At 44.3% G+C, this 26373-nt stretch overlaps 1 protein-coding gene across 1 annotated transcript in view; it reads left to right on the top strand.

Moving 5' to 3' along the window:
• Positions 1-26373, top strand: part of LOC142814517 (uncharacterized) — a 69257-nt gene that overhangs the window by 20053 nt on the left and 22831 nt on the right. The window contains exon 2 of the mRNA XM_075893358.1: positions 26006-26234. Within this exon, the coding sequence (XP_075749473.1) occupies positions 26016-26234 (219 nt within the window). The 5' untranslated portion in view covers positions 26006-26015. The remainder of the gene's footprint in view (positions 1-26005; positions 26235-26373) is intronic.

Raw genomic sequence — 26373 nt, 5'->3', positions numbered from 1 at the left:
CGCCCGCGCCGCGTTGGTCTAGTGGCTAAGGTACTCGGCTGCAAACCCGCAGGTCGCGTGATCGAATCCCGGCTGCGGCGGCTGCATTTCCAATGGAGGCGGAAATGTTGTAGGCCCGTGTGCTCAGATTTGGGTGCACGTTAAAGAACCACAGGTGGTGGAAATTTTCTGAGCCCTCCACTACGGCATCTCTCATAATCATATGGTGGTTTTGAAACGTTAAACCTCACATATCAATCACAAATAACAACGGAGTTGAAGCGCAGCGGTTGTCCTGCCTCTCTATACCGAGCATTCTGCGCCGTTATTCTTTCTCAACATTGAGTCTCTGCAGCGGAGTGGCACAACAGTCTTTTACTTGTGCGCATACTTTGGCGTTTCATATTTGAAATTGCCTAGATTTCTTTAGTTTGTAGTATAGGAGTTGACTTTGTGTTGGATACTGGTTCTTTCTCTATGCAGTTCTCGCAAGTCCTCATATTTGCGAGAGAAAAAAAAATCTCTGCATATTCTTTTCGACAATCTTCACTGTAACACATCTGCGTCGTTGTGACTACTTACTAAGCAAAACAAGTTTGTAAAAACTAAAAGTTCTGAAAGGACAAATTACAGGCACGATTCTTCTAAAGCTTCATCCATAAATCCATAAATGTGAAATGTTATGTGACACTTTGAAGAGATGGTGGGCAGTGCATGTTTATGTTCATTTCCTCTAAAGCGGGTAACGCCATATATGCTTAGCCTTCCGATGCACTGCACGGAAGTGTTCGCGGCGTATCACGGACACTCCTGAGATCACGTCGTGAAAGACGCTGGCTAGGTCAAGGCAAAGCCGTGGTCTTGGTGGCCCGATTCTTTGCGAGAACTAAAGAGGGGAAAAAATGACTCTGTAAACACATGTTTCATACCAAGCACGGAAACAGTGTGCCGCATCTGAGAGAAGCATGGAGGAGCGTTGTTCGTGCGTTTGAGCTGGGATTTGCAAGGTTCGGCCAAATTCTCGAAGGCAGCTATATATAAAAAAGAGAGGGGGGAGGGGTTTTTACATGCCGGAAGACTTCGAAGCTATGCGGTCGAGGATGCGAAACATGATTTCGAAACTATTATCGAATTATGTTGTTCAATCATGTGTCCCAAAACAGTAAATAGCTCCCGATTCAGTGCGCAGTAAATAAATAAATATGAAAAAGAATAGTTGGAACGCGTAGTTCATCTATACATCGTAGAGAGTTAATTTAATACTTTTCTTAAAGCCAAGACATTGCATATGAATAATTCCAAGTTTGTGAAGGTCCCTTACGGTACATTTGAACTGAATTTTATAACATCAATTTAAAACTACGAATAAAAAGTGCGCTGTCCCGAATAAATCGCTTTTCAATAAAATAAGATTGATAGAATGAATATTCATGCACCTAAATATAAAACCACTAAACAATTGCAACTTATCTCACGAACACTTGTTAAACGAAGATCTGCAGTCTTGTCTATTAATTAAAAATGCTCTGGGGTTCGCATGATGGGACGAACGGGCAAGCTGAAGTTTATTATTATGTTTTTTGATCGCAAAAAGAAATGCATGAGTCGGCCGTTTCGCTGGACAACTTTCTTCTTTGGCATGCAACGCAACATACGTACTAACACACAAAAGTACATGAGCGCACACGTGCACACGTGTAATCCCTGTATATAAAAATGGGGAGGGGGGATACGTGACCCATATGCCGTAAACATTCTTCTCGTGCGCGGCTGTAGATCATCTGCAGGAAAGACCTTCGGCATATTTTTCCTGACCGCACCCCCACGTAGGGCTTGTGACCTACAAGACAGTCAAGGTCACGCCGCGAACCGAGCGCGTGCTTTATGTGTTTATTTAGGGAGCGGGAGCTTTGGTATGCGAGCCGATGCCGCAGCAACCATGAGGTGATCACACCTATGCGCCTCTTTTCTGCGAATCCCTAGTACCCAGCTTTCGTGTTCGCTAGTCTTTATTCCATGTATTTAAATAAAAGGGGACAATGTTAAAGAAGTTTGTTACACGAGTGCGTTCTTTATCGCTACCTGTTCGCCGTCATTATCGGCTATCTAACAAACTGTTCTCTGTAGCCTAAGTGAGTCCCCGTGAACGCGGGTCACAGTTCGGTAGTATCGGAGGAAGGATACGCCACAGTGTGCCATGCTCTCATTCAACAAGAACCACTGAATACTTTCGTATTCAATTAAAGGGGTTTTCGTTCACGCAAACTTGATCTCAATATATGCCCTGTATCGTACATTGCAGGAATATTTATTTGTTATCGTTATTACGAGTTGTTTAGTGAATGTTGATACTTTTATGTAGCGCTGGCTACTCATTTTCACCGATACTGTTTCTTTTTTGGGGAACTTACGAGGAAATGAGAAGTCACGCACGAGTGACGCTATTACTAAGGCTTGTAGTAACAGTGAACATTGTCTTATCTACACTCAGGCATTCGAAAAGTAATAGAAAATATGGGCGTGCCTTCTTGACCAGAGTTGTCAGTACTGAACAAGCCAGCTTGCCACGCCAAAAGACATGTTGTTCCTTGAACGTATGTACACTCGTGTGAATGAGCGATCGGCCAATGATCAACAAAAGATTTATTGCTTTCGATCATACGCTCGAATCGGCAAGGTTAAAGCGCTCCTTGCACGAGCCTCCGCAATCGATCGCACTGGCTTGTAGCCTGGACAGGTGATGCACGCGGCCTCGTGCTAATCCAGGTGTCTAGGCTCGTCAGAAATGTCGGCATAGCGTTTCAATGCGTGATATATGGGTGCCGTATTCCGGCTCGCCGTATCAGTCGAGATGGTTTTAGCACTGCATTTACATATATTGCCTTATTTGTTCGACGTTTGGTCGCGTGCTTCATCCTTCGCGAGTCGTTGATCAGGTGTTTTTCAACCCTGACGACTGCATAGCGTAGGTGGCCGTACGGAAACATATGTTCAGTGCCAGCGGCAGTTACTATATATGTTAACGATTCTGACATGAAAGGCCGCACCCAGGCATTGGTATAGTTTCGGGTATCCTTGATGGCATTCGTTCGGCTAGGTACTTGACAAATGTGTTTGACCTTGTTTGTGACGCATTTTTGACGTTAGCAATGCCGCAGAAAAAACTTTGTATAAGTATACTGGTGCATTTGATACAGTACTATGAAGTTGCAGCTGGCTGAAACCTTTCTCTCTCATTCTCTTTTTTTAGCATGTGATAACCAAACGAGTGTTTCCACCCTGCATCGGTACTGACAGCTTCTTGGTGGTGCGAGCTGTTAGCATCTTAGAATAAGCTTGCACCTTTGTTTCTACTTAGAGTGGCAGTATACAAAGCACAAGAATACATATATTTCGCCCTTAGAGCTCCTCTCCGTCCCCCCCCCCCCTTTTTTTGTTCTTTTGATGTGGAACATCAGGGGGGAAACATTAGAAAATTAGTCTTGATTTTATCAAATTGTAGTCGCAGTTTTGTTGGCATTTAAATGACAAATCAAACGCTGGCAACTGTCAGTGGAGGGGTCACTGCGTGTAAGGCTTGTTTTTGCGTAAAATGCGAATTTTATGTCCTAATCTGCGCATTAAGAAACAAAAGCATCTTACGTTTTTTTTCTCATTACGCTTCACCCAGACGTTGATAATAATTGGCGATTAAGAACAATGCTGCTTTATTGGAATGTATACGTGGGAAGTGCGAAACGGCGTGTTACGACAGAATGTAATGCACTCAACCGTCTCAATTCGCCACTTTAATTTATGTGTGCTATTGTGTTCGCCCTTAAATTGTAAGAAACTTACCTTTGTTTTCTTCCATTTTTTTCTCTTATACTATGAGCTTAAATTTATGTACCATCGTGATTGTTTCATTATATACATACGCTTGGTCACACGCTGCCGTATGATTTAGTTGCTCCCAGATTTCATCTTACTTGCGCTGCGTGAGACATCTGCACGTACGGCTGTTCCACGCAGTTCAAGCAAGAAAGCTTAAATGTTTCGCACACTTACTCGCACTGCTGTTGCATCAATAGTGACAACACTCTCAAATACATTTTTAATGAATTGAAAAAAAAAGGTCGAAGAACATCTCAGAGAAGTTACAAACAGGAAGCACAGCTTACATGGTGAGAAAGAAAGGACAAAATCGAAAAATCGTACGGTAAACTTCCTGCAAAGATTAAGCCCTCAAGCATATCGCTTTCTTTGCGTACTTCCTGAACGCAGCAGAGAACCACTTCCGAGGTTTAAGCTTGCGCTGAACCGCTGCAGTCTTTTGCTACGACGTTCTATACGTGGACGCGTGTTCATATTGCAAGTACATAAAAGTATATACTTTAGTGGCGAATTTTTCCTTAAGGTGGAAAAAAGAAGACAAAACTCAACTAAATGAAGCCAAGCGTTTAATCGCCTTGGCGCATACCACGCGCATCCGATGCTGCCGTCCTTGGAAATGCAGTTATCCCCACTTGACCTGCCACTATATAGGAAAGCCCTGCAAGGAAGTACTTACACGCCACATTGAGCGTGGGTGATATACTGAGAGCTTCAGGTAAACGTGCCGCAAGTACCGAGGTCGCAGTGATTGGACACGGTTACTTACACACCTTCTTCAAATAATTTTGTTCAGTGATGCACTCTAGCGGTCACACGGCTATTTCAATGCATACAACTATGGCCATCTACCTTGATTTTGTTTTGTCGTCGTGCTCAAAATTACTGGATATGGTGTCTGGCTGCTGCTAACGAGATCAGTGCATAATAATTATACTTTATTGTTTAATATTTCATAATAAACCGACTTTTATGGAAAAGTTAATGCAAATGCATCCTAGTCATTTCTGTGTGTGTTTCTGTTTAGCGCATTTCAAAGAAATACAGCGAGAAATGAAATGATGTAAGAGTAAATTATATAGTCTTTCGCCACAAAGGTCTCAGCACGTCTTACATATGACGCACAACAGCAGCAGTAGCGAGAAGAACGACGATGAACAATGCAAGCAAGAAAGTAACAACTTACATGCGGTCAGCTACAGTACTCGAAACAGCCTTTGTTCAAGAGAGAGGAAAAAATAGATGAAAAGGAAAACGCAGGGAGGTTGATTTTGATTTCTGGGGTTTAACGTCTCAAAACCACCATATGATTATGAGAGACGCCGTAGTGGAGGGCTCCGGAAATTTTTGACCACCTGGGCTTCTTTAACGTGCACCCAAATCTGAGTACACGGGCCTACGACATTTCCGCCTCCATCGGAAATGCAGCCGCCACAGCCGAGATTTGATCCCGGCTGTGGCGGCTGCATTTCCGCCAGGTGACTTGTACTTGGTGACTTGTACCAGGTACAAGTCACCAGTTTGCCACCCTGCACAGTGGTGTGTAAAGGGGGGTTGTAAAGCGGACAAATAGAGAGATAAAATAAAAACAAAACACACACGCGCGCGCGCACGCACACACAAGCAAAACGTCCTAATCAGAGCCGTTCTGAGAGATCACTTGAACGCAAAAAGTGCATATCGCTTGCACAGCCTTCTTCTGGGACGATAGGTCCGGCCAATTGCGCATTATTTGTTCGTCCGGAAAAGTTCGATCGTTCAGTTTATCAAGCGCGGTATAAAGCGAATGTGTCTCTAACAGTACCGTGGGCACTCAAACAAAATGTGTTGAATAGTTTCATCACTGCCGCAGTAGCAATGTTCTGCGGCGTCGGCCATCTTTATGCGGAATGCGTATACACCCGCGTCCTTTCTTAATTAAATGGTGTGCCTCTTCTGCGATCCCAAGAGTTTGTCTTTGTCCATGCTTGTCATGTGTAGAAGAAATACAAGTAATAGTAGAAACGTGGTTACAAGTGGGTCGTGAAATCTTCTTCTTCTTTTTCTTCTTCTTTTCTTACTTCTTCTTTTCTTTCTTCTTTTTCTCTTTTTTTTTCTTTTTCTTCTTCTTTCTTTTCCTTCTTTTTTTCTTTTTTCTTTTATTCTTTTCCTTTTTCTTTCACTTTCTCTTTTTCTTCTTTTTTCTTTTTCTTTTTCTTCTTTTTCCTTTTTCTTTTTCTTTTTCTTCTTGGCCTTCACCTGTGGCTCATACCCACTGCAGGAGATTAGCCAATAATATAGATGTTTTTATAAAATAATTTATTATATTATAATATGAAATATATTAAAATTCATCACAAAACCTTCAGCCAGAATAATTCATCTTCGTCAGCCACAGCATGAAAGAAATTGCTTAAAATTCATGGCAAGTGTGTAACGGGTACCACGCTTTTACGAAGAATGGCATAGTGAATAAACCTATCCAAAAATTAGGATGATTAATGGCGTAGTGGGTACTCTGAAAGTGTGCTTGTAATAGTAACCCAAAGAGTTTTAAAGAAGGTTGGTCTTCCAGCCATCGCTTTGACTGTGCTGCACGTTCCACTCAGGTCTGGTATTATTATTATTATCATTATATTGTCATATCATTTATTATTATTATTATTATTATTATTATTATTATTATTATTATTATTATTATTATTATTATTATTATTATTATTATTATTATTATTATTTCTTTGTTCTTGCTTTTATTTAGCATGTCCCGTATATAAGGAAATTTGCGATTTAGGCATTAAAGTAGTACGTACTCGTAACATAACTCCGCTCTGAACTAGAAAAAAAAAGCGCACAATTTTACGGCAACATTGTAGCTCGGTGTCCTAAAAGCACCTTCCGCAGGCCCTGTGCATAAAGAACTGCGGCACGGCCGGTCACCGTGCGGTGTGCGATGGTGCGCCGCGAAAAAGACTCGGGCGCGCTGAACTGGAAAGATCGACCCGTCGCTGAACCCGAAACAATGGCGACCCTCGGGTGGCTCGCTTCCTCAAGGGCACTTGACCCCGGCCGTGGTGTCGCGTGCCATCCCGGAAACGGCAAAGGCGTGTGTCCGGACGTCCGACGTCTGCGGTGCAACCTTGGGGTGTGCGTACTCGCTTGCGGTGGTGCGAAAAATACAATACCTCCGCTTGAAAAAAAAAGGGCCGCACGAAACAAAAAAAAAAAAAACTGAGATAGAACGCGTGCTTGTCTACAATCTTCTTGTGCGTTTGTCCCGCATATATATATATATATATATATATATATATATATATATATATATATATATATATATATATATATATATATATATATATATATATATATATATATATATATATATATATATAAATCACTTAAATCTCTTTTGCGATTGTCTGCACTGTCTGCACAGTCTTTGCAGCACCTATAACCAGTACTATTCGCGGCGTGCTTGCCATGGGTGGCGGACCATTCATTCATTCATTCATTCGCTTATTTAATTTAGCGATATTACGCGAAGTGTTCACGAGTATTTCTTTTTTCGTCATATAGTCCCTGTGGGGAGCAAACAAGGTGACGAACTCTCGTGTGTCGGAAATATGCAGTGTAATTACGAAACACCCAATTAGTAGGCAGTTCCGATTTGATTTTGACCATGAAGGCTTCTTTAACGAGTCCCCCATTGCGCAGCAGAAGAATTTTTCTTTTTTATTTCATCAACGTTGAAACAAGGCCGCGCGCCGCAACTGAGATTCGCGTCCCCGACCTGAGGCTTAGCCAATGAAATCAACAGCTGTATTCTCAGCCACTGCGTTGGGAAGGTACGACTAAATTTTGAAGATATAAATAAATTGAATTGAATTCCCATTTATTGATATGTTCACGATTTTGTTAACATCCGCCATTTTATAACCTTTTTCTCAAAGCTTCGCACAAATATAACAAACGCAGTTGTTTGCCAGTGGTTAATTTCTGAGTAGCCTCACTTCAACAATTATTGTATGCGAAAAGCTTGTTTCCAAACTGTGGATTCATTTACAGCCTTTGTACTTTTATCGTCACAAAGGTTGATGCGACGTACCTCTAGTCTATTTCTGTGTGAAAATACTTCCAGTTTTTTAACTTCAAGAAGTCAAAAGCTTCATGCGCTCCGTCTTGATTGCAGGCAATCTGAGACAGGTGCATCCATGCTGGGTTCAGACATGTAAAGTTGACATGATGCGAAAGCATCCTACAAGGAAACAGCGACATATGCAAATGAAAGGGAATACAATGACATCCAGTCTCCATTATGAAGGTGTTGCACCATCTTGATTATTCCGTATCATTTAAGTACCGGGCAATTCGAAAGGTCTGTTCTCGCAGACCTTCTTTATTGGTGACATGTTTTTGCTCTTGATGCTGGTGTGCTGAATAGTCTCCTGGGGTGAACTGCGAATGAAAGCTGGGAGGAGAAGGATATATCATGTAAAGGGAAAGGTGCTATCTTTTCGACGATTGTATCGAGCTATAGTAAGTGTATTGTGACGAAAGTCGATTCTCAAACGTATCACACGACATAGAGGATGTGGGAGTGCTTCACTCTGCGCTGACATGACGACGTTCTTCACCAAATAATTTGCTACAGTGCTCACATTTATATGGAAGCAGTATGCGACATACATTGGTGTATTTAGAGTTGCAGTTCCCGCGTGTGATCAGAGTGGTTTCAAAAGAAAGCAGTCTCAGACATAAAACACGAGGCTAGGAACGATGAAATGAAATGCACCGATTCATAAATTCTTGTCCTGCCTCCGGTGCCGCTCTCTTTCTAACTCACCCAAGTGCAAAGTTTCGAAGTCGTCAATCTTTTTGTGACCTAGCCTAAACCGCAATTTACCCCCTACAGGGCTTCCTAAGCCGCTTCTTGGGGCCTTAAGCCCGCTCATCCGACGGGACCAATCTGTCAATATACTATCGCAGGTGATTATTGATCCGTTCGCACGTGCTCGAATCTATCACTCAATATTTGAGTTAAGAGTGCCATTAAACCTAAAAGCACTGACCTACCACATGCAAAGTGAAAAAGTGTGGCCTTTTACAAAATGCATCGCTGCCTGCAGTGGTTCCCATGAGAGCAATTCAGTGGAGTCGATAACACCCCACTTTCTCGCTCTCTCTTCTTACCTCTTTTTTCTTTCACAAATTTTCCCTCGGTGTCTTTGTGTACCGGCGAGCACTTTGCGTTTAGACCTAGTTACTAAATTGGGTTTCCAGTGGCTAGCATGCAAATTGTCAGCATCAGCGGCCACGCGTGACAACAGGAGACGGTGCAACTGCGAGGCGGTGTTACAGGAAAACTTCCTTCTCAGTCATTCAAGCACGTGTCTACCTCGAAATAACCGGGTGGGTCTAGTTAAAGCGAGGCACCTGCTGCTACTCTTTCTTAGCCGTGGAAATGCGCTTTCCCGTGAGAAGCATAATACAAGTTATATCGTGTGCTAATTTGCCACCGTTGGAGGGAGACTATCGACGCTAAGCAGGCGCGCATAGAGAGAGCGAAACCTACGAAACCTCGAATTAACTTGCGGCTTGCTGTGAGCGGCAGCAGAAAACAAGACACCATGGCACAAATGCAAAATACAAAGCAGTAACCAGAGTTGGTTGTTTAAGGCGGCCAACTTTGCTAAATGGGCATCACACTGAGGTGCAGTTCATTTCGCGTTGTTCTTTCTTGCTCTTCGCCCAACTTTTATATTCTAGATTGCCAATATATCCGGCTGGCTTGTCAATCACAGTTTCTTGCAGGCAGCCCCTCTGCCTTCTTCATTAACGTGATGTATGACTATTACTGGGTACATTTTTCTGTACACGCTCTATCCTCATTCAGTCGAGATCCCACAGAAGTTCTCTGCACGCCTTGAACGGCCTTTTAGCTGTACGAAAAAAAAAGAAAGAAAGGGCCAAAGGTAGCCCCTATGACAGCACGCTTCGCTGCACAGCCTATCCGCATGTTCCTTTCGTATCTGATTTCTGTCTTTATATATTTCTTGTTCACTCCAAGCGGTAAGTCACGGCAAAACGGGGAGCTCCCTGAAGCGCTCGCAGACAACATTCACTGGCTGGAAGTAGCGGTGCCTCAACGCTTCACCGCTGCACGAACTCGCGGTGTATGTGTTTGTGGGGGGGAGGGGGGGGGTGAGAGTGCCACCCTGGAGATGACACACGAGTGTGTGTGTTTCCCGCACGCCCGACAGCGGGACTTCCAGACTCTACTGCGCACGCTACGCCAGCCCAACGCAGTCTGGGGGTAAAGGACTTGAGGCTCGTCGGGTGGGGGTGTTGATCTGTCTTTAGCGGAGGTCTTCCGCATTCTCTTTTCCGCGCTAACGAGCCACGGTAGATGCGGCGTGCGTGCGCGCTGCCGTCGACTTGAACACACCGCGCAGGGTTGGGGCTTCCCTCAGTCTCTCCCAATTTATGTCTTTGCTCCTTCTTTCCCTCAATTTTTCGAGATAGAGAGATGACCGAGAGGAGGCGCGGGAAAGGACCGGACATAATTAACTGGAAATTGGGCGGCGGTAGTCCACCGTCGCGTGCACTGCGCTTCCTTGCGTGTCCGTAATAGCTATACATTGGCGGCGTGGTTCGTATTGTGGCGCATGGCTGGCGTGGCATTCGCCGGATGGTGCTGTCGTCCGCCGACTCGTCGGCTCACGGAACAACGGGCACGGATGCAGGCGGAGAGACGCTGCCGCAGTGAAGACGAGGAAATCCGGCTTGTCGTGCATGTGGCAAGAGAGCGCGTCCGGTTGCCGTGTGGACAAATGTTCACCGTAGACGACGTTGTCAGCTCGTGGCGTGCCTTGGCGAGGGCACGCGCGAATTACTAGGAAGGCTTTCACCTTTCCGGGAAAAGGAGCAGTTTTGCCCGCACCAGCGTGCGAGCCTTGTTCACATTTTTTTGACGGGGACGGAAAAGAAAGGGAACAAACGCTCTTATCAACTGGCAGAAGGGTGCAATCTGGACGAACGTAGGGCAACGCCATTGTTTTTATATTTTCTGGCGGCTATTGTTCCTGATCGACTTAGGCACAAGCATGGGCTTGTTTGCATTCCATGGAGCTAGATTGGAGGAAGCGGAGGTCTGTCTGAACTGGGGCGCAAGGTCGCAGTCTTGTCGAACGTGGGACAGTGTCGCTATTCGGCGTTTTTGCGAACAATGTTGCGGAAAGAGTTAAGCAGCAACGAAGTAATTCTGGTTACTTGGTGAACGGATTATGATGAGTTCGTGAAAGTTGATTAGACGACGCGGAGGAAAACATGAAACGCACCTGAGCTGTTTCGACCGCTTCGTTCCGTTCGTTATTAAGGCGCCACCGTCGTCTTCGCGCGTCCGCAACTGTTTCAACATTTAGTGGCTGCGTATACTAAATCATAAACTAAAAAACTTGATTCGTGTTTGTAATACCCTCGAATTGAAAGATGGACATGACTTCTTTGCGGAGCTGGCGGTGACTGCTCCAAACGAACATGACGTTGTGAAGAAAACAGAACAGTAGGTTGTATGTTTCTTTCTTCCTTCAGGGCATGACCCGAAACATTGATCTTTATTTTTATTTTTATTTAGAAATACTGTCAACCCTCTATTTAGTATCATTACAGGAAAGGTACGACACACTGTACAAACAAATTGGGGATATAACTATACATCTCCCAATAATAAACCAGGTATACATATATACAAATCCGTGAAAGCTCTGCATTCCAAACTAAAAAACTAAAAACGAAAAACGCACACCCTGATTCACAATGCAACGAATAACAATCATAATAATATTTACAATAAATCACATAAATGTAAATCAAGTAAATGCACAAATTCATTAACATCACCCGCATCGACTATGTTACTCGGTAACCCATTCCAATCTTCAATGACATCGGGGAAGAAAGTATGACGGTACGCCTTCGTTCGTGCAAAATAAGGTTGCAGTACTCGTGTATGGTTTGCCCTCTCGCTTCGTTTCCCAGGTTGTTCTATGTATTCATTTCTGTTAATTTTAAACTCACCTTCTAATAATTGAAAAAGAAACTTTAATCTATCTTGGCGTCTGCGCTTGTGGAGCGTCTCCAGATCACATAGTTGTAGCATTTTTATGACTGAATCGTTCTGCTTATATCTCGAGCATATAAAGCGAGCGGCAAGCCGTTGTATGCGTTCAAGTTTATTTACAAGCACTTTTTGGTGTGGACTCCAGACAATACTGGCATATTCCAGTATCGGCCGTTTGAAAGTTTTAAAAGCAAGAAGTTTTACGTACATACTAGCACCCTGCAGTTTTTTTCTTAATATGTACAATTTTTGTGAGGCCCTAGAGCAAACATTATCAATATGTGTGTGCCACTTTAGGTTATGCGTTATTGTGAGACCTAGGTACTTAAGCGCATTAACTGTCAACAAGGTGTGATTCCCGATACAGTACTCAAATGGAATTATCGTTTTCTTTTTTCCTAGAAATGTGGGTAGATTTCGAATAATTGATTTCCATTCCCGAAGCTTCATCCATGAGTGTAATTCCTTTAGACAGTCGACAATGTTCAGTTGGTCCTTCCTACCAGTCACTCGCGCGTAAATTAAACAATCATCAACAAACAGTTTGAGCTTAACATGACCCCAGGTGGTCAAAATTTCCGGAGCCCTCCACTACGGCGTCTCTCATAATGATATGGTGGTTTTGAGACGTTAAACCCCACATATCAATCGAGCTTAACATGAGGTTTTGCTATATCTGCGATATCATTGACATATATCAGAAACAACAAGGGCCCAATAAGTAAAAACCCATATCTTTATATGGTTTTTTTTACCTACAGGGCGGAAGTCATCAATTATTTGTGATAACACAGTGTCCTCTCAGTGTGCATCATGATTTTACTTAGGCAATAATTTTCAGGATAACGCTTGCTTTTGTAACGATTTAACTGGTTCAGATACCATGGACCATTTTTACTGATTTGTTGCCTGATAAATGTGACACGGCGGTGGTATTCAGTACAAAAGAACGACACTTCAAGTGGTGCTAATGTCCAGACTTCGTTCCGGAACGGCTTCATGCTCTCCCATAGTAGAGTACCTAGTACTCTGAATCGTTAACCACTTTTTCTAGACACATACTAACATGGAGCAAAACTTTATTTATTTAATTAAATGCATACCTAATGAAAGTTTGGCGCCTAAGGAGGGCTCTGGCTACTTCGTTTCACCTACATGATACTTTTCATCTTGAAGTTTTCAGTAACCACAAAACAGTATTGGCATAGGCATGAGAGTGGGGTAGGAGGGTGAGGTTGGAGGGGTTCAGTATCTTTACCTTCCGATTTTTCTTTTTGCATGTGTACATATGCATATGCACAAACAAATACACGCACGAACACACAAGAAGTTTGATTGAACCACACCGAAAAATATTTTTCTCTACGCCACTGCAAGTCCAAGATTGACACGTAAATGGACGTCCACAAACCTAATCTTTGTACTATAAAATTTACTTACACATGAATTGACATTCACATACTTGAACTGTGTACCATATTGTCACCCTCCACGCAACAGTAAATTTAACACATCCTATATGTTCACACACTCGTATCGTCCATGCTTTACATGAGGGTTCATCACGCACAAGTCATCGGGTGCTTCGTCGCGCTTTGAACAAAGCTTATCTTGGTTTTCGTATCTACCTAACAAAGAGAGGCTCAATACCCTCCACGCAGCTGTTTGTATAGCACGTAACACACAGACCGGAAGCGAATGTTATACACTTATAGCTTCAGTGCCCTCCCCGAGTTGCAGAGACTTGCGTAAGTCTCGCATTTCTTTCATTAGTATTTTTCAACAAAAGGTGCAACCAGCGGCTCGCATTAATAGTTCCGTTCAGTCCACAAACAGGAAACGATGAAGCTCTTCCTAGAGATGAGCTGATTATGAAGGTTCAAACTGGTAATCCGCTCCTGTAGGACTGCCTTGCTGAAACGCTTTAGCGTTTCCGGGACCCAAAAAAAATAATTTAAAAAGTACACGAAATTCGATATTTCTGCCGTTGCTCCTGCCGTTGTTCAGTCGCAGCTTCGCACAGCGAGTGAGAAAAGAAAGTTAATCCACCGTGACGCATATCTCGTAAGCGTTAACGAAGCCCTGATACTTCTTCCCGAATGCCTTCGTCTTCTAGCCTCAAGCGAGGATAATCCCCCACTGGGCGCAGAAGAGGCCGAAACTCACTGGGTGGCTTACATTCACACTCACGCCAACGTTCCCGGTGCATGACACATCTTTCAGTAGATCGAGAAGGGAAAAAAATGTTCGCAGAGCAGGACATGAAAAGTAAGAACACAAATAAAAATGCGAGAGCAAGTTGATTTAGAAGATTATGAAGCAGGCTTCAGCTTAAATGCACCAGATCTCTTGGCCTGTTGGTACCGAACGTTTTCCTGAATTCCATCACTGCAGCGTGTAACCAGGAGGAAATATACGGAGGGGTTTATCTTTTATAAAAAAATATCCATTTGGGATGCGGCTACCGGCTTCAACCAAAACACGACTGAAGGCAAGCGGACTGCTTTTTGTTTTAAAGATGTCCACGTAAGGTCCTTTATCAGCTCCTTTTCTTCAGTAAATAAGAACTGTTTGAGTTATACCTGGCATCATTACTTCACTTCTGCGTTTAATTTAAGAATGAACTGGGCTGTATTTATTTATATTCAATATAAAACCACAATGTCCGATAATCTCAAATGCCCTTTCGGAGTGTTTGTCTTTAAGCACAGTGCCCCCAAGGTAAAGATTTTTCTTTCATGCTTAGCTTGTTCTGAACAAACATGTTTTAAGCAATGAAAGATTCCAAACTATCAGCATGTTTTGAGCTGTAGCAGTTCCAGTAGAAGGTAATCCGTTTTCTCTCCTCTCTTACTGCTTGTATTGCTTCCATATATTATATCTACTGCTAATCCGAAGATCGCGGAATCGATTTTCATCTATTGTGGGAAAACGCTATAAAGGGCTGTGTACTTAAGTTTGGTTGCACGTTAAAAACATCCGTTGGTTCAAATTTTTGGAGCCGTCCACGACGGCGTCCACCAACGATATTGTGGCTTTCAGACGTAAAACCTCAGTGAGACAAGACAGTCGTACAGTTTCTCAGCACGACAATAACTATAAAATGTGCGCATTTACGAGAAATTCTTTTTACTTCGTACTTTGTGTCTTTTCTACCTCGTTTTCGGCACATAACTTAACTTGATTGCGTTGCGATCAATATTTTCTGTACGACGTGAACTCCTACAAAATCTGCATACGTCTTGAGTAACGTTTTCCTCAAGCAGCCATTTGTAGCTTGCACACTGAAGGTCAACAAGAGTGTTGTTATTACGTGTATGCTTTCCACTGTATAACACGGTCTGACTCATCTGTAATGGCAAGGAATAGCTTGATAATCTCGCTATTCAAAAGGAAAAAGAAACTTACCAGCAAAACTTATACAAACTTATACACAAGTGCGTCGTCAGCAAGTGACATGCACTCACGCTTATGAAGAATAATCCGACGATGATAGATGCATTCAAAACGCGCACTTTTGCGATAGACCATTGTCATAATAGTAAAACTTGCTTTCCTGCAATGCAGTTTGGAACAATTAGTGGTGGATAGCCGCTTACTGTAAGCTGCGTGTTCAGACTCAGTTTGCTTTCGCCGTGATGTGGAAAATTCAAACTTGATTCTCTCGACATAAACACGCGTAATAAACAAGCCCCCGCACGTGCAACTAGGACCTCCCCACTTGAAGCACAACAGGTGTCACCATTACTTTAGCGAATAAGGAAATGCACATGCGGATAATTAGGAGCGTCTAGGATGTGCACATGCAGTTAATTAAGAGTGTCTAGGAGTACCGCCCATTCAACTATAGCGAAATAAGTCCGAAATCAGTGCTAACCGGTAAACCATAGTTCTTACTTCATTGTTAAGAGCTGGTTTTTTCGTAATGTTTTAATGAGTTACCTGATTATGTGAGAAATGTTTCGAAGTATAATGGGTCGTCCGTAATCATTGGACATATAGTAGCGGATCATTCTGTTCCAGAGGGAAGCGCATATTTGAGTTGAAACTTTCTGTTTCACTACACATGAGTATACTGAAGCAAAAAGAAAAAAAAATAATCCAAAATAAATTCTGGTGTCTTACGTGTCAGCACTGGAATATTAATACGAGGAGCACTGTAGTGAAGGACTGCAGAGTTTTTTTTTTTTTCATCGGCTTGGTTGCTCTGGCCCTAAAATACACCTAAACATAAGAACTCGCATGGGACGTTCTTGCATTTCAGTTTTACCGAAATAAAGGCGCGGCGAACGGATGTCGAACCTGTGCCCTCAAGTTTAGCAGCGTGAAACCTTAGCTTCCAAACTACCACGTTGGGTTAGCCCACATACGCCTACATATGAAGAGTACTATGGTAGCAGAACGAAGTACAAGAGAGGATACACGGAGGTTAACCAGACGCGTGGCCGGTTGACTACTTTACGCTGGGGGAATGAGAAAAGTGAGTATACAGACGAGAGAGAGAATAGAGATAAGAGAAAGAGACGAGAAAGCATTGTCAGTAAATGTGCTGACGTGTATGTAGTGGTGGCACTGCACAATAGTCAAAGGCGTTCACGTAGACACAATCAACTACCAACAATGCTTGAGCGCTTGTTGTGTTCCTTAATGACAGCAAATCAATGTCTTGCTTTTTTTCCCTTTTTGTCGCTGTTGAAATTCCAAGCCCTATGGTTTCTCAATGTATTCGTCTTATCCGAAGTCCATCGGACCTCCCACCTCCAAGAATAAAAAATGCACAAAATATACCCAGCACAAAGTAATTACAGGCCGAAAGTCCATTTCCGGTCCTAATGTGCTGGCTTTCTTAGACACGCATGGTCCTAATTTGCAATTTTATGGTATGGGCAAGCCACTTGAGCTGCTGCCATCTTGGCACGCACAAAGGCAATCAAACTCTTATTTACGAAAAAAAAAAACGTGACAGCCTCAATCGGATAAATTGTACATCCGGTCCACCTTTCCTTCGCGAATAGAACTTGCCTGTCGCTACGGAAAAATCTTTGTTGCTGTTGTCGTTGTAATCATCGTCGGCGTTGTTGTTGGTGGTGTTGTCATTGTCGTTATTGATGACTCCATAACTATACTCGCGTGATCGCATTCAGTGACAAGTGTTTCGCGACCCAGACAGCGCTTTACCAACATCATCTGCAACCATTTGATTCTTTCATTCATGCGATCCAGATATTGCGTCAAAACACTTCCCCTAATTGCCTTACAATTTAATTACTACACTCCTTTAAAATGAGAGCAGTTTTGGATGTAGCAACATGCATGATTTAAAATTGCATGTAACACGCAACCATGTTATTTCTCTCGTCTCGGAGTTATGGCGTGTAACGATATCTCCTCACTTTATAAGCCGCCTGATGTCCCCGTTAGAAAGCATACCCTAAGCGCATAGCGAATCGATTGACATTATGGGTCACTTCGTAATAATGGTGCCAAAAATATAAAAGGACTGAGATACATATCAACCACGGTGTGTAATACCTTCTGTCCACCGCTTCGGCACCTGTGCAGGTATCTTGAGCTGATTCAAAATAACGCTGCACGTTTTATTCTATCGGACTATCACCGTAAATCATGCGTTACAGCAATGAAACACCATTTGTCACTGCCACCTTTATCACTACGTCGGAAGTACTTCCGCCTTTGCCTTTTCCATAAGGTCTACCATCATCCAGTACTGCGTAGTGAGCTCATTATGCCTCCCACATATCATTCCTCTCGCATTGACCACAAACATAAGGTTAAAGGTATACTTTCTGCTAAAACACATTTTATTGCTCCTTCATTATACCGGTCACATCAAACGATTGGAATCATCTACCAGGTGACATCGTTTCCCTCTCTGATTTCGCCTTTCGTCATTCTTAATCAGCTCACCTACTCCCAGATTGCTCTCCCTTGTCATCCCATCTATTTCCCCTTTCCATGACTTTCTGTCTACGCGTGTCAAGATGCCATCGTTTTCCAGCAGGTTCTTGATTTTTTGTATTTTTGAGCCAATTTTTTATTTTAAATTTTTTGCTAGTATTGTAGAACTTTACCACATTCACTATTTTCTCTCTGTGATTCTCTTGATACTATTTTTTTACAAATGTCACTTTTGTTTCGTTTCACTGAATAGAGATGTTATTTTGCTTTAGTCTTGTTCACATATAGCACGTTTTGTTTTGTTGTTTCGTATCTTTTTATTTTGTCACCCGCTACCCTCTTTAATGCTTCGGCAATTGAGGGTAACAAAAATAAATAAATAAATAAACAGTAAAAGACCTGCAGTACGCCTGGAACACGATTCTTGTTGTTATACCAATAGCAATCTTGCTTCCTGAGACAAGCTTCACGCCGTCGTGTTATTGCTTTCGCATCGCCGTCACGCTTGTCGCGCCTCGACGTAGCATGTTCACAAAGTGTGGTTCATTCGATGTCCGTCGTTGTGTATAACAGAGATGGAAGAGAGGTAGGTGTGGCCAAGCATGCATCTCCCCGCGGTCCTCTGATGAATAGACAGCGAGACATCCTTACGAGCGTGCCAAGACACTATATCATACAACCGGGCCACTCAAGGACGTGGAAGATCGCATATATACTAAACTGACCTTGCGCAAAATTTGAGGCACCGCAGTGACTGCATTCAGAGGTGGTATATAGTGAGTTTCTCTGCTGGACAGACTCCAGGAGTCTTTCTTTCGCTGTATATGTGAGGACGCATGCGGTAACACGCAACGGCTGAGGCCGGAAGTTGGCTATATACTCCGCAACGTACAGGGGTCATGTTTTGTTTTGCAGATGCCGGTTCGTAAGTACAGTACGGCTAATCACCGTCGTCTCGTGTTATACTCCAAGGCTGTCCATGACAGTGTGCGCGGCTTTACTTTGAGTCAAGCATCGTTTCCGGTCAAAATTACCGTTATTTAAGGCTCGTTTCCGTTTGCGCGAGTCTGCGAATGAATGCCGCACATTCGACGAACATGGTATCTTCTTTGGTCCCGGGGATCGGCAGTCGCAGTCAATTACCTCCTCAGCAAACGTGTAACTGAAATTGTAATGTGTTGTCATGTGAGGCAACTATAGGTACAACGTACATAGCATTCCCCAAAATAGTTGCGAATGCCAACGCATCTCAACAACGTCGCTTACTGACGATGTCCGTCATGGTTGATCTAAAGTTACGGCGCTTAACCGCTTTTCCGAAGGTCGTGGGTTTGACCGCAGCGGTCGCATTTCGCTGGAGGCGAAATTGTATATAGCACAGAGTTTCTCAAAATTAACTAGAGGGCACTCTGGCGCTGCGATCGTTCAGCGACCATGGGAATGATGGGCAGCACACACATTTGCCCAGTCTTCGTACTGGCGGGCGGTGAATCGTACTTGCGGCTTCGTTTACTGCTGTGTTTCGGTTTTGTTTTGAAAGAAAGATTGAACCCTTTTGAACTTCCTGACCCAATTTGGAAAGGTAAGTCGAAAAAAATGGGGTGGTGAAGCGAAATCGCTGAATATTTGCTGATTTTTGTTTTGTGAGAAAAAAAGCTCTAAGCCACTTGAACACACACGGAGCCAAAGGCAGGCCAGAAGTACGAAGATTAGACAAATGTGTGTACTACCCATCATTCCCATGCTCGTTGAAGCGCCGTGCGCTGCAACTCCCATAGACACTAGCGCCAGAGTTCCCTCTAGTAAGTATTGTAGGAAACTCTATGGTATATAGAGAATCGTGAGCTTTGCCATGTCAGTGCACGTCAAAGAACACCAGGTGGTCGAAATTTGCGAAGACCTTCCCATCGGCGTCCCCCATAATCATATCGCGGTTTTGGAACGTTAAACCTGAGATATTATTGTTACTAACAATCTGGAAGAAAACAAAGGTATACACGTAGTACCGGTGTACGTAAAATATTTTTTCAATTGTTCTTTATTCTTTTTTATTTTTGTTTTTGACACTGACTGGCACGACTTGTCTACGTTATCGTATCAGTCGCTGCAAGAGGGCGATAAGAAATTAATATAATGAAAATAGTCGTTTGTTTCATTAATATGGTCTTTAGATAGTTTTCTCGAATTCGAAGGAATACACATTGCACAGCGTAATCACAGAATTTTCTTCACTTGCAAAAAAAAAATATGAACGTGCGCCACCAGTCTCTTATTCTACGCGCCAAAGAAAATCGCCACCCCGGAGTGAACGATTTACAGACACCATGTGTAACACCTGCGGCGTCTCAAGCTCGCACCATTCTCCTGTCTTCCTGTAACACCATAAAATGGCGTGACCTCCCTACAGCTTAACCATACCACGCGGCCGTTTCTTAATTTCACTGTAACAGCGGCGCCCTGTTATCAAGAGATCGGTCACGCTGGCAGGCGGGCTTTATTGACGCCTCGCTCGTACGCTACCGAGACGCCTTCGGGCCCTTCTTGAGTGGAGCGGCTGCTTCGGCTCTTCGTCGGGTGTCCTCCCCTCCATTTTCTCACGCTGATCTCAGTAGCGGGCTCCGTCGCGTTTCGCTTTCTAGGCCACGCGTTGCCCGAAGCGAGAGTCGGCCGAACGAGCGGCAGGTGACCGCCATACAGGCGTCCTTCGCGCTTGCACGCCCACCAAACAGCAACAACCGTGCAGAAACTTCATACGTGCTCCCCTATATATACTTTATATATGTACTTGAGAGGAAGGTATCGAAGGGCGGCGGTGGTGGTGTATCCTTTCGTGGCGTTCGGACTGCATACTACTGCAGTGAGCCGTGCCTTATGTGTGTATAGTGCGATGCGTGTGTGGGAACCAGATCGACCACACACTCGCGCTGTGTGCCGTTCAGGAGGAGCTCGAGCAAACGCCAGTTAACATGTGCACAACACGGAGCTCCGCGAATCGGTCATCCGTCACAGTATGGGTGTGTGTCTTAATTTTTGGCGGTGTGTATTGTCTCGAGCTTGAAGCATCATGCCGCATCTACTTGTTCGACCGCAATCAACTTTCTTTTATTCATACTGAAGAGACGTACGATTCACAAAGGTCATTGGTTGATCACGGCGGAAGTAAAAGCCTCAGCGCGAGTAATACTTAGTTTTTTATTGTTGTTTTTTTAACAGAGTTGATGGGCGTGGACACATTTATTCATTTACGCGAACTTTTGAGGAGGCAACGCTGCAATTTGATTCAGTGAACATCGCACTAGACAAAAGAGCCAGGAACATAACCTACCGAGGAAACCGGAAGGGAAACAGAATTGCTTAAGCCATGAAACTAGAAAAGGCGATGACGATAGTTATAGCGCGAGAACAGAACGATGACAAAGGGACACGAAGGAGACGTTGTCGTCGTTCTGTTGTCACGCTGTAACTATCGTCATGTCATACAAACTAGCCCAAACCGCCACACCAGAAAAGCATCTTGTCGAGGTTAACTATACCCTATGCTGGGGGAAAGAAGGGGTTAATAGAAAGATGAAGGAGATGGCAGAAAGGTAACGTGTGGCGAATTTCCGCACACGTGCGAGACTGTTCCACTTGGTCAAGCGCGTCCGTCGGCAGGATTTAGTGTTGGGGTGGCGAGAAAGTAAGTGTTTTGCATCGTTGCAGGGTAATGGGGAGCGTCGGCGTCTCTTGGGTGGGGTGCAAGTGCCCTTGCTGCTTGAGGGTGGGCAAGCGCCCCTGTTGCACCCTCCTCCCGACGCCCATGAGCGCGACCAAGTCAACCGTCATCAATAAGCAGTAATATGTATCCACTGGCTAATGGACCGACGTGCAATGTACCTGATAGCGATGTAATGTACTATGTACCTGATAGCGATGCAATGTACTAAAATGCTAACCAATTCAAGGCTTAAATGCGTGATGACGCCGCAATGAGACATGGTGTCGTTAAGAAAAAGAGACATGTATCGACGAGAGCGACGGGCGACCCAGAAATGTTTTAACGGAATATCTTCGCCATATCCCCTTCACGAAGATCGAAATTTATCCGTAAAAGGCGTTCTACATGCCAGTATATTCATGGCAGATCACGGCTATAGTACGGCGTAATAGGCGTGGTAGGAATGCAAACAAGGAATATGCTGCTCACTGATATTCCGTCGTGTGTGTATACGGATAGTTTACGGTGTTTGGCGCGCGAACAAAAGAGCACACCGGAGCTGTAGTAACAGGGCGAGCGCGGGCACAACCACGATATTCAGCTGCGCAGCTAGGCTCCGAGCGAAGTGCGCCCGTTAAGAAAGCGTACGCAAGTGGCAAGTCGTGAGGGAAATCTAGACTGCGCCCTTTTGTATTCGAAGACCGCATTCAATGGGCGGGTACCGATTATAAGGCAGGCAGCAACGTCTTATACTAATGGCTCCAGCTCGGTTCGGTTCAACAACTCGTTCGTTGGTTCGGTTCAACGCTCGGTTCTTACAAGTTACCTTTATTAAACGTCAATTGATGCGCACCAGTCAAGTCAGAACACTTTGTCATGAACTTGTATACCCATCCTTTCTCTCAATATGCGATTTTAACATGATTTTTGGGAGTTAGTCTGTGACATTATTCGAAAGGCGCAGTTCATTCGTACAAAATTAGGACCTTTTTGTTTTTTAAGTATGCTTAAGCATGTCTGTGTTGGCCTCGTGCAGCCATCAATATTCTCGCAACATTGGTGTTATTCTGCATTGCGTCCACGTCGCATACTGGCGGCGAGCTCGCCTGAAAATGCGACGCTTGTCCTTGGTATTTCTCAGTCGGGGCCAAACTGCCGATAACGGTTCAGTCTCCTTCGACAATACAATGAAAGATCGCCATTCTGAGGCAAAGTCTTGTGCATTGTTTGTTATATCCCGCTTCACTTGTTTCAAAGTAGCAACGGTGACCTCAAGCGACGAGGGAGGTGCTAAGCGAGGCGACACTATCGAACAAAGACCTTAAATCTGCGGCCACAGTAGCCAGAATTGACCTACTCGTTATGCACGAACGAATGGTTCGTAAAACAGCGTGAAACGGATTTCCGGCGTATTCTACGTTCTAGTTAGGCACATACATTCTGAGTAGCATTAGAGTCATGCTCAACTGCGTCTCTCGTGGCTGAATTCCACGCCAAGCGGCACTATGGGGAATCGCTATCCGTTCGGAGCACATTGGACCCTTGATTTCACCGAGGGAACATCACCTCGTGCAGGGCCACCGAAGCACTGTCTGAAAAAAAAAATACGCCTCAACTACACGAAAGCTTTTGCCACTGAAAAAAGAGCAGTTATTACGAACTACGAACTCTGTTAATCCATTTGAACCCTTTACTTCGATCGTGTTCCTTGTAAGGGAAACACGCTTGAAGGAAGCGATGTGGGTTAGAACTATAGCAGTTATCAATCTCACTATGAAGAGAACTACGCGAGAGAGAAATAAAGGAGGGGTGAAAGGAAAGCGGGATGACCAGAATGAAAAAAAAAAGTAGTATACGGCCTCTCAATATGGGGACAGACGAGACGGAAGTTGGAAAACAAGATGGGCGAAGACGCCGATAAGGTACTGTTTCCGTTTGAATTAATAAAATTCTTCGTATCTGCGGACTTCACTTCATGCAACGATGGTATCAGTGCGCAAGGTATATGGAACAAGCGCATCGCTTGCGCTTCCATCTTCTAATCAAACACGATATGTAATACAAAGCAAAAAGATAAAGATGAAGGCACAGCGAGAGAGAGAGATGAATTACACCGCGTGCTTCCTGCCTCTTCGAGTGGTGTCGCTGAACTTAATAGAGCGGTTTGTCGGGACAAGAAGTGGCACTAACGCCGTAACTGGCACACGGCTCGCGGTCAAACTCGACTCGCGTTCACTCGGTGCGTCATAAGTCACCGTAACGGGCGCCAAATCTTCCACCGAGTCCGGCACGAGAGAAAACGAGAGCAGCCCGATGAACCGGTGAGATAACCTCCGGATCGAGCGCCGGCTACTCCTTGATAGAGCCCGAGGCGTCCCTCGTGGCTCCCGCTTGCCTCGATCGAAAGTGCCTTCACCTCGGTAAGCCTCGCATACATGGCACGCTTCTTCTGACAAGGGGTGTTTCGGATTCGTGTACGGCCATAGAAAGTAAAAATGTGCAGTCGGTTTCTTTTTTTCGTTTTTCCTCCTTTAGAACGCCCCCGTATTCCACGCAGGATAAGGTGCCTTACAGCTTCGGTGGAATCAGAACATCTCTCTCTCGCTGCTCCGTATCGGGTGCACGCGGACGTGTTCGCTGCACGGAGTCTGTATAGAGTGCTCGCAGTTGTGCTACTGCGAGGAAGCGCCGCAGTGAAAGCGGTGCATGCTCGGTGAGCAATGCCGAGCGGGCGTGCGCGGCACACTTTTGAGAATGTAACGCCGTTTCAAAAGAACTGCAACCGTGCCCGCAGGCTGCGAGTTGCAAGGTTCTTTCTTGCCCTTGTTCCTCGTTGAGCAGCATGTGAAAGGGTGTTAAAGAGGTGATGAAATATAGAGCATTCAAAAAATATTGCACTAAAATCAGTTTTCCCCCACCTATCGTTATGTGTCGGCTCTTTTTTTTTTTTCAGATTGTTGGCTGTCGACGTACAAGACTATTTTGAACTGATACAAAAGATCAGGAAGTTTTCGTAAAATGAGCGTCACTGCCGATATCTTCAAAGTGTTTTTTCATTGCGTCATGCACTGTAGCCTTAACATGCCATTGGTGGTTAGTTTGTTAACAAGGACCACTAAAGATTTGTCGAGTGCTTCTTTTCGTAAAATAAAATGAAATTCAAGCTGAAAGAAATTCGCTGTCTTAGGCTGGAGCAAGAAAAACATATTCTATTCTGCACGAACACTGCGGGACTCTTCATATGCCATATAAAAATGTTTCTGATCGAAAAAAAAATTGTCTCTTTTATTGGAGGCGATAATAAGGTACCTTTGTTACGTGGAGTGGGGTGTTACGAATTTACGATGCAGTGACTCTGCATTCGGATCGATTTCGGTTTGGCAACATTGCGTGTAATGATGTCCTAGCTTATAGCACTATCATACAAACGCACGTTGTAAAGTGCTGACGTAGTTGGGGCTTAGTTGATGGGCCTCTGTAAATTTCAGAGGTCAATGAGCCTACATCTAGCCGATGATAACTGTTGCGCAAAGAAACCTTGGAAGTATGAGAATGCGCCAGAGTATAGTTGTTTCACGCTGACAGATCGCTTTATAGAAGGTCACTGGTTTCAATGTCAATTCACGCTAAAGGTGCATGCTTTCCTGTCATTCTGCTTGTACGCGATCACATATGCGGGTAATATTAGAGCACAAAAACCATTCTTTTTAAAAGAGCAAACATTTCACTGAGACAACACAGCAGCAGTAACAACGATAATGAAACAACATCGCGATTTCAGGTTCCGGTCGGTAAGGACGACACATTTCTAAATCTTGCTTTATGATTGTGTTCCTCGCCAAAATCTCTCGGCGGACATTTAAGCAATGTGAGTGTATTTTCGCAAACTGCAGTCGCGCTTGACCCGATGATAATGTTAACACTGCACATTGCAGGTGCTTTTGCGCCTGTTTATGTAGTGTACTTAGTGCAAGAGCTATAGTCTGTCATGGCCTAGAAACCGCACGAGAGAACACGACTTACCGACATAGAGACACGAAGACACAATGCGAGTTGGGATAGTTTGCATTGTTACCGGCTTGTTGTATGTGACTCCTTCTTCTCATTTCTTACAATGTTTTCGAGACTAATATGGCATAAGCTTCACGATATATATCCCATATTATACACAGTGCATGTCATGTGTATATAAGCGACCGGTTCTTGTGAATGTACGCCGTGTGGCGCATCTATGTGCGATTCTGCTTGTGTCGCTTGCTTATGCGCAGATATACTGTTTCCTGTATATTGCAGTTGGTTTGCAATAAACTTTGGTTGTTAGTCCAGCGCTCCGTCTCGTCTCTTCTATCTCCCCCTGTCGTTTGCTCTGTTAAGCACTTTTCGTTATTCTTCATTTGCCATGAGGATTTTCGTCGCTGATTGGTGGCTTACACACTGCGCAGGCGGTCCTCGATGGCTCTCGGACTCGACTCGACGGTGCGGTGGTTGCGGCCTCTGGCGGTCGTGCTTACGGTCAGTGCACTGGTGACGGCTCAGGAGAGTCGCTTTGTCACTGTGCCATGCGCCAAGCTCTTCACGTCCATGGCGCCCATGCTCAAGCCGTGCTCTTGCTACTTCGTCGGGCCTCCTGACAACGGCACTGGAATAAACTGTGACAGGGTCGCCTTCCAGGTAAGCTGTGCACACATCTTCTTTGTCGACTTTGGTTGGTGGTTGCCTTCACAAAAGCATATACAACCCTCATTAGAGTGACAGACAGTACGGAATGCGTTGCCGGGGTGTGCGGCACCGAAGAAGACATCGACCATCT

This window comes from Rhipicephalus microplus, chromosome 4 (genome assembly GCF_043290135.1).
Source record: "Rhipicephalus microplus isolate Deutch F79 chromosome 4, USDA_Rmic, whole genome shotgun sequence".
In the NCBI taxonomy this organism is placed as follows: domain Eukaryota; kingdom Metazoa; phylum Arthropoda; class Arachnida; order Ixodida; family Ixodidae; genus Rhipicephalus; species Rhipicephalus microplus.
The sequence above is the reverse complement of the archived record's forward strand: the minus strand, read 5'-3'. Positions and strand labels throughout refer to the sequence as shown.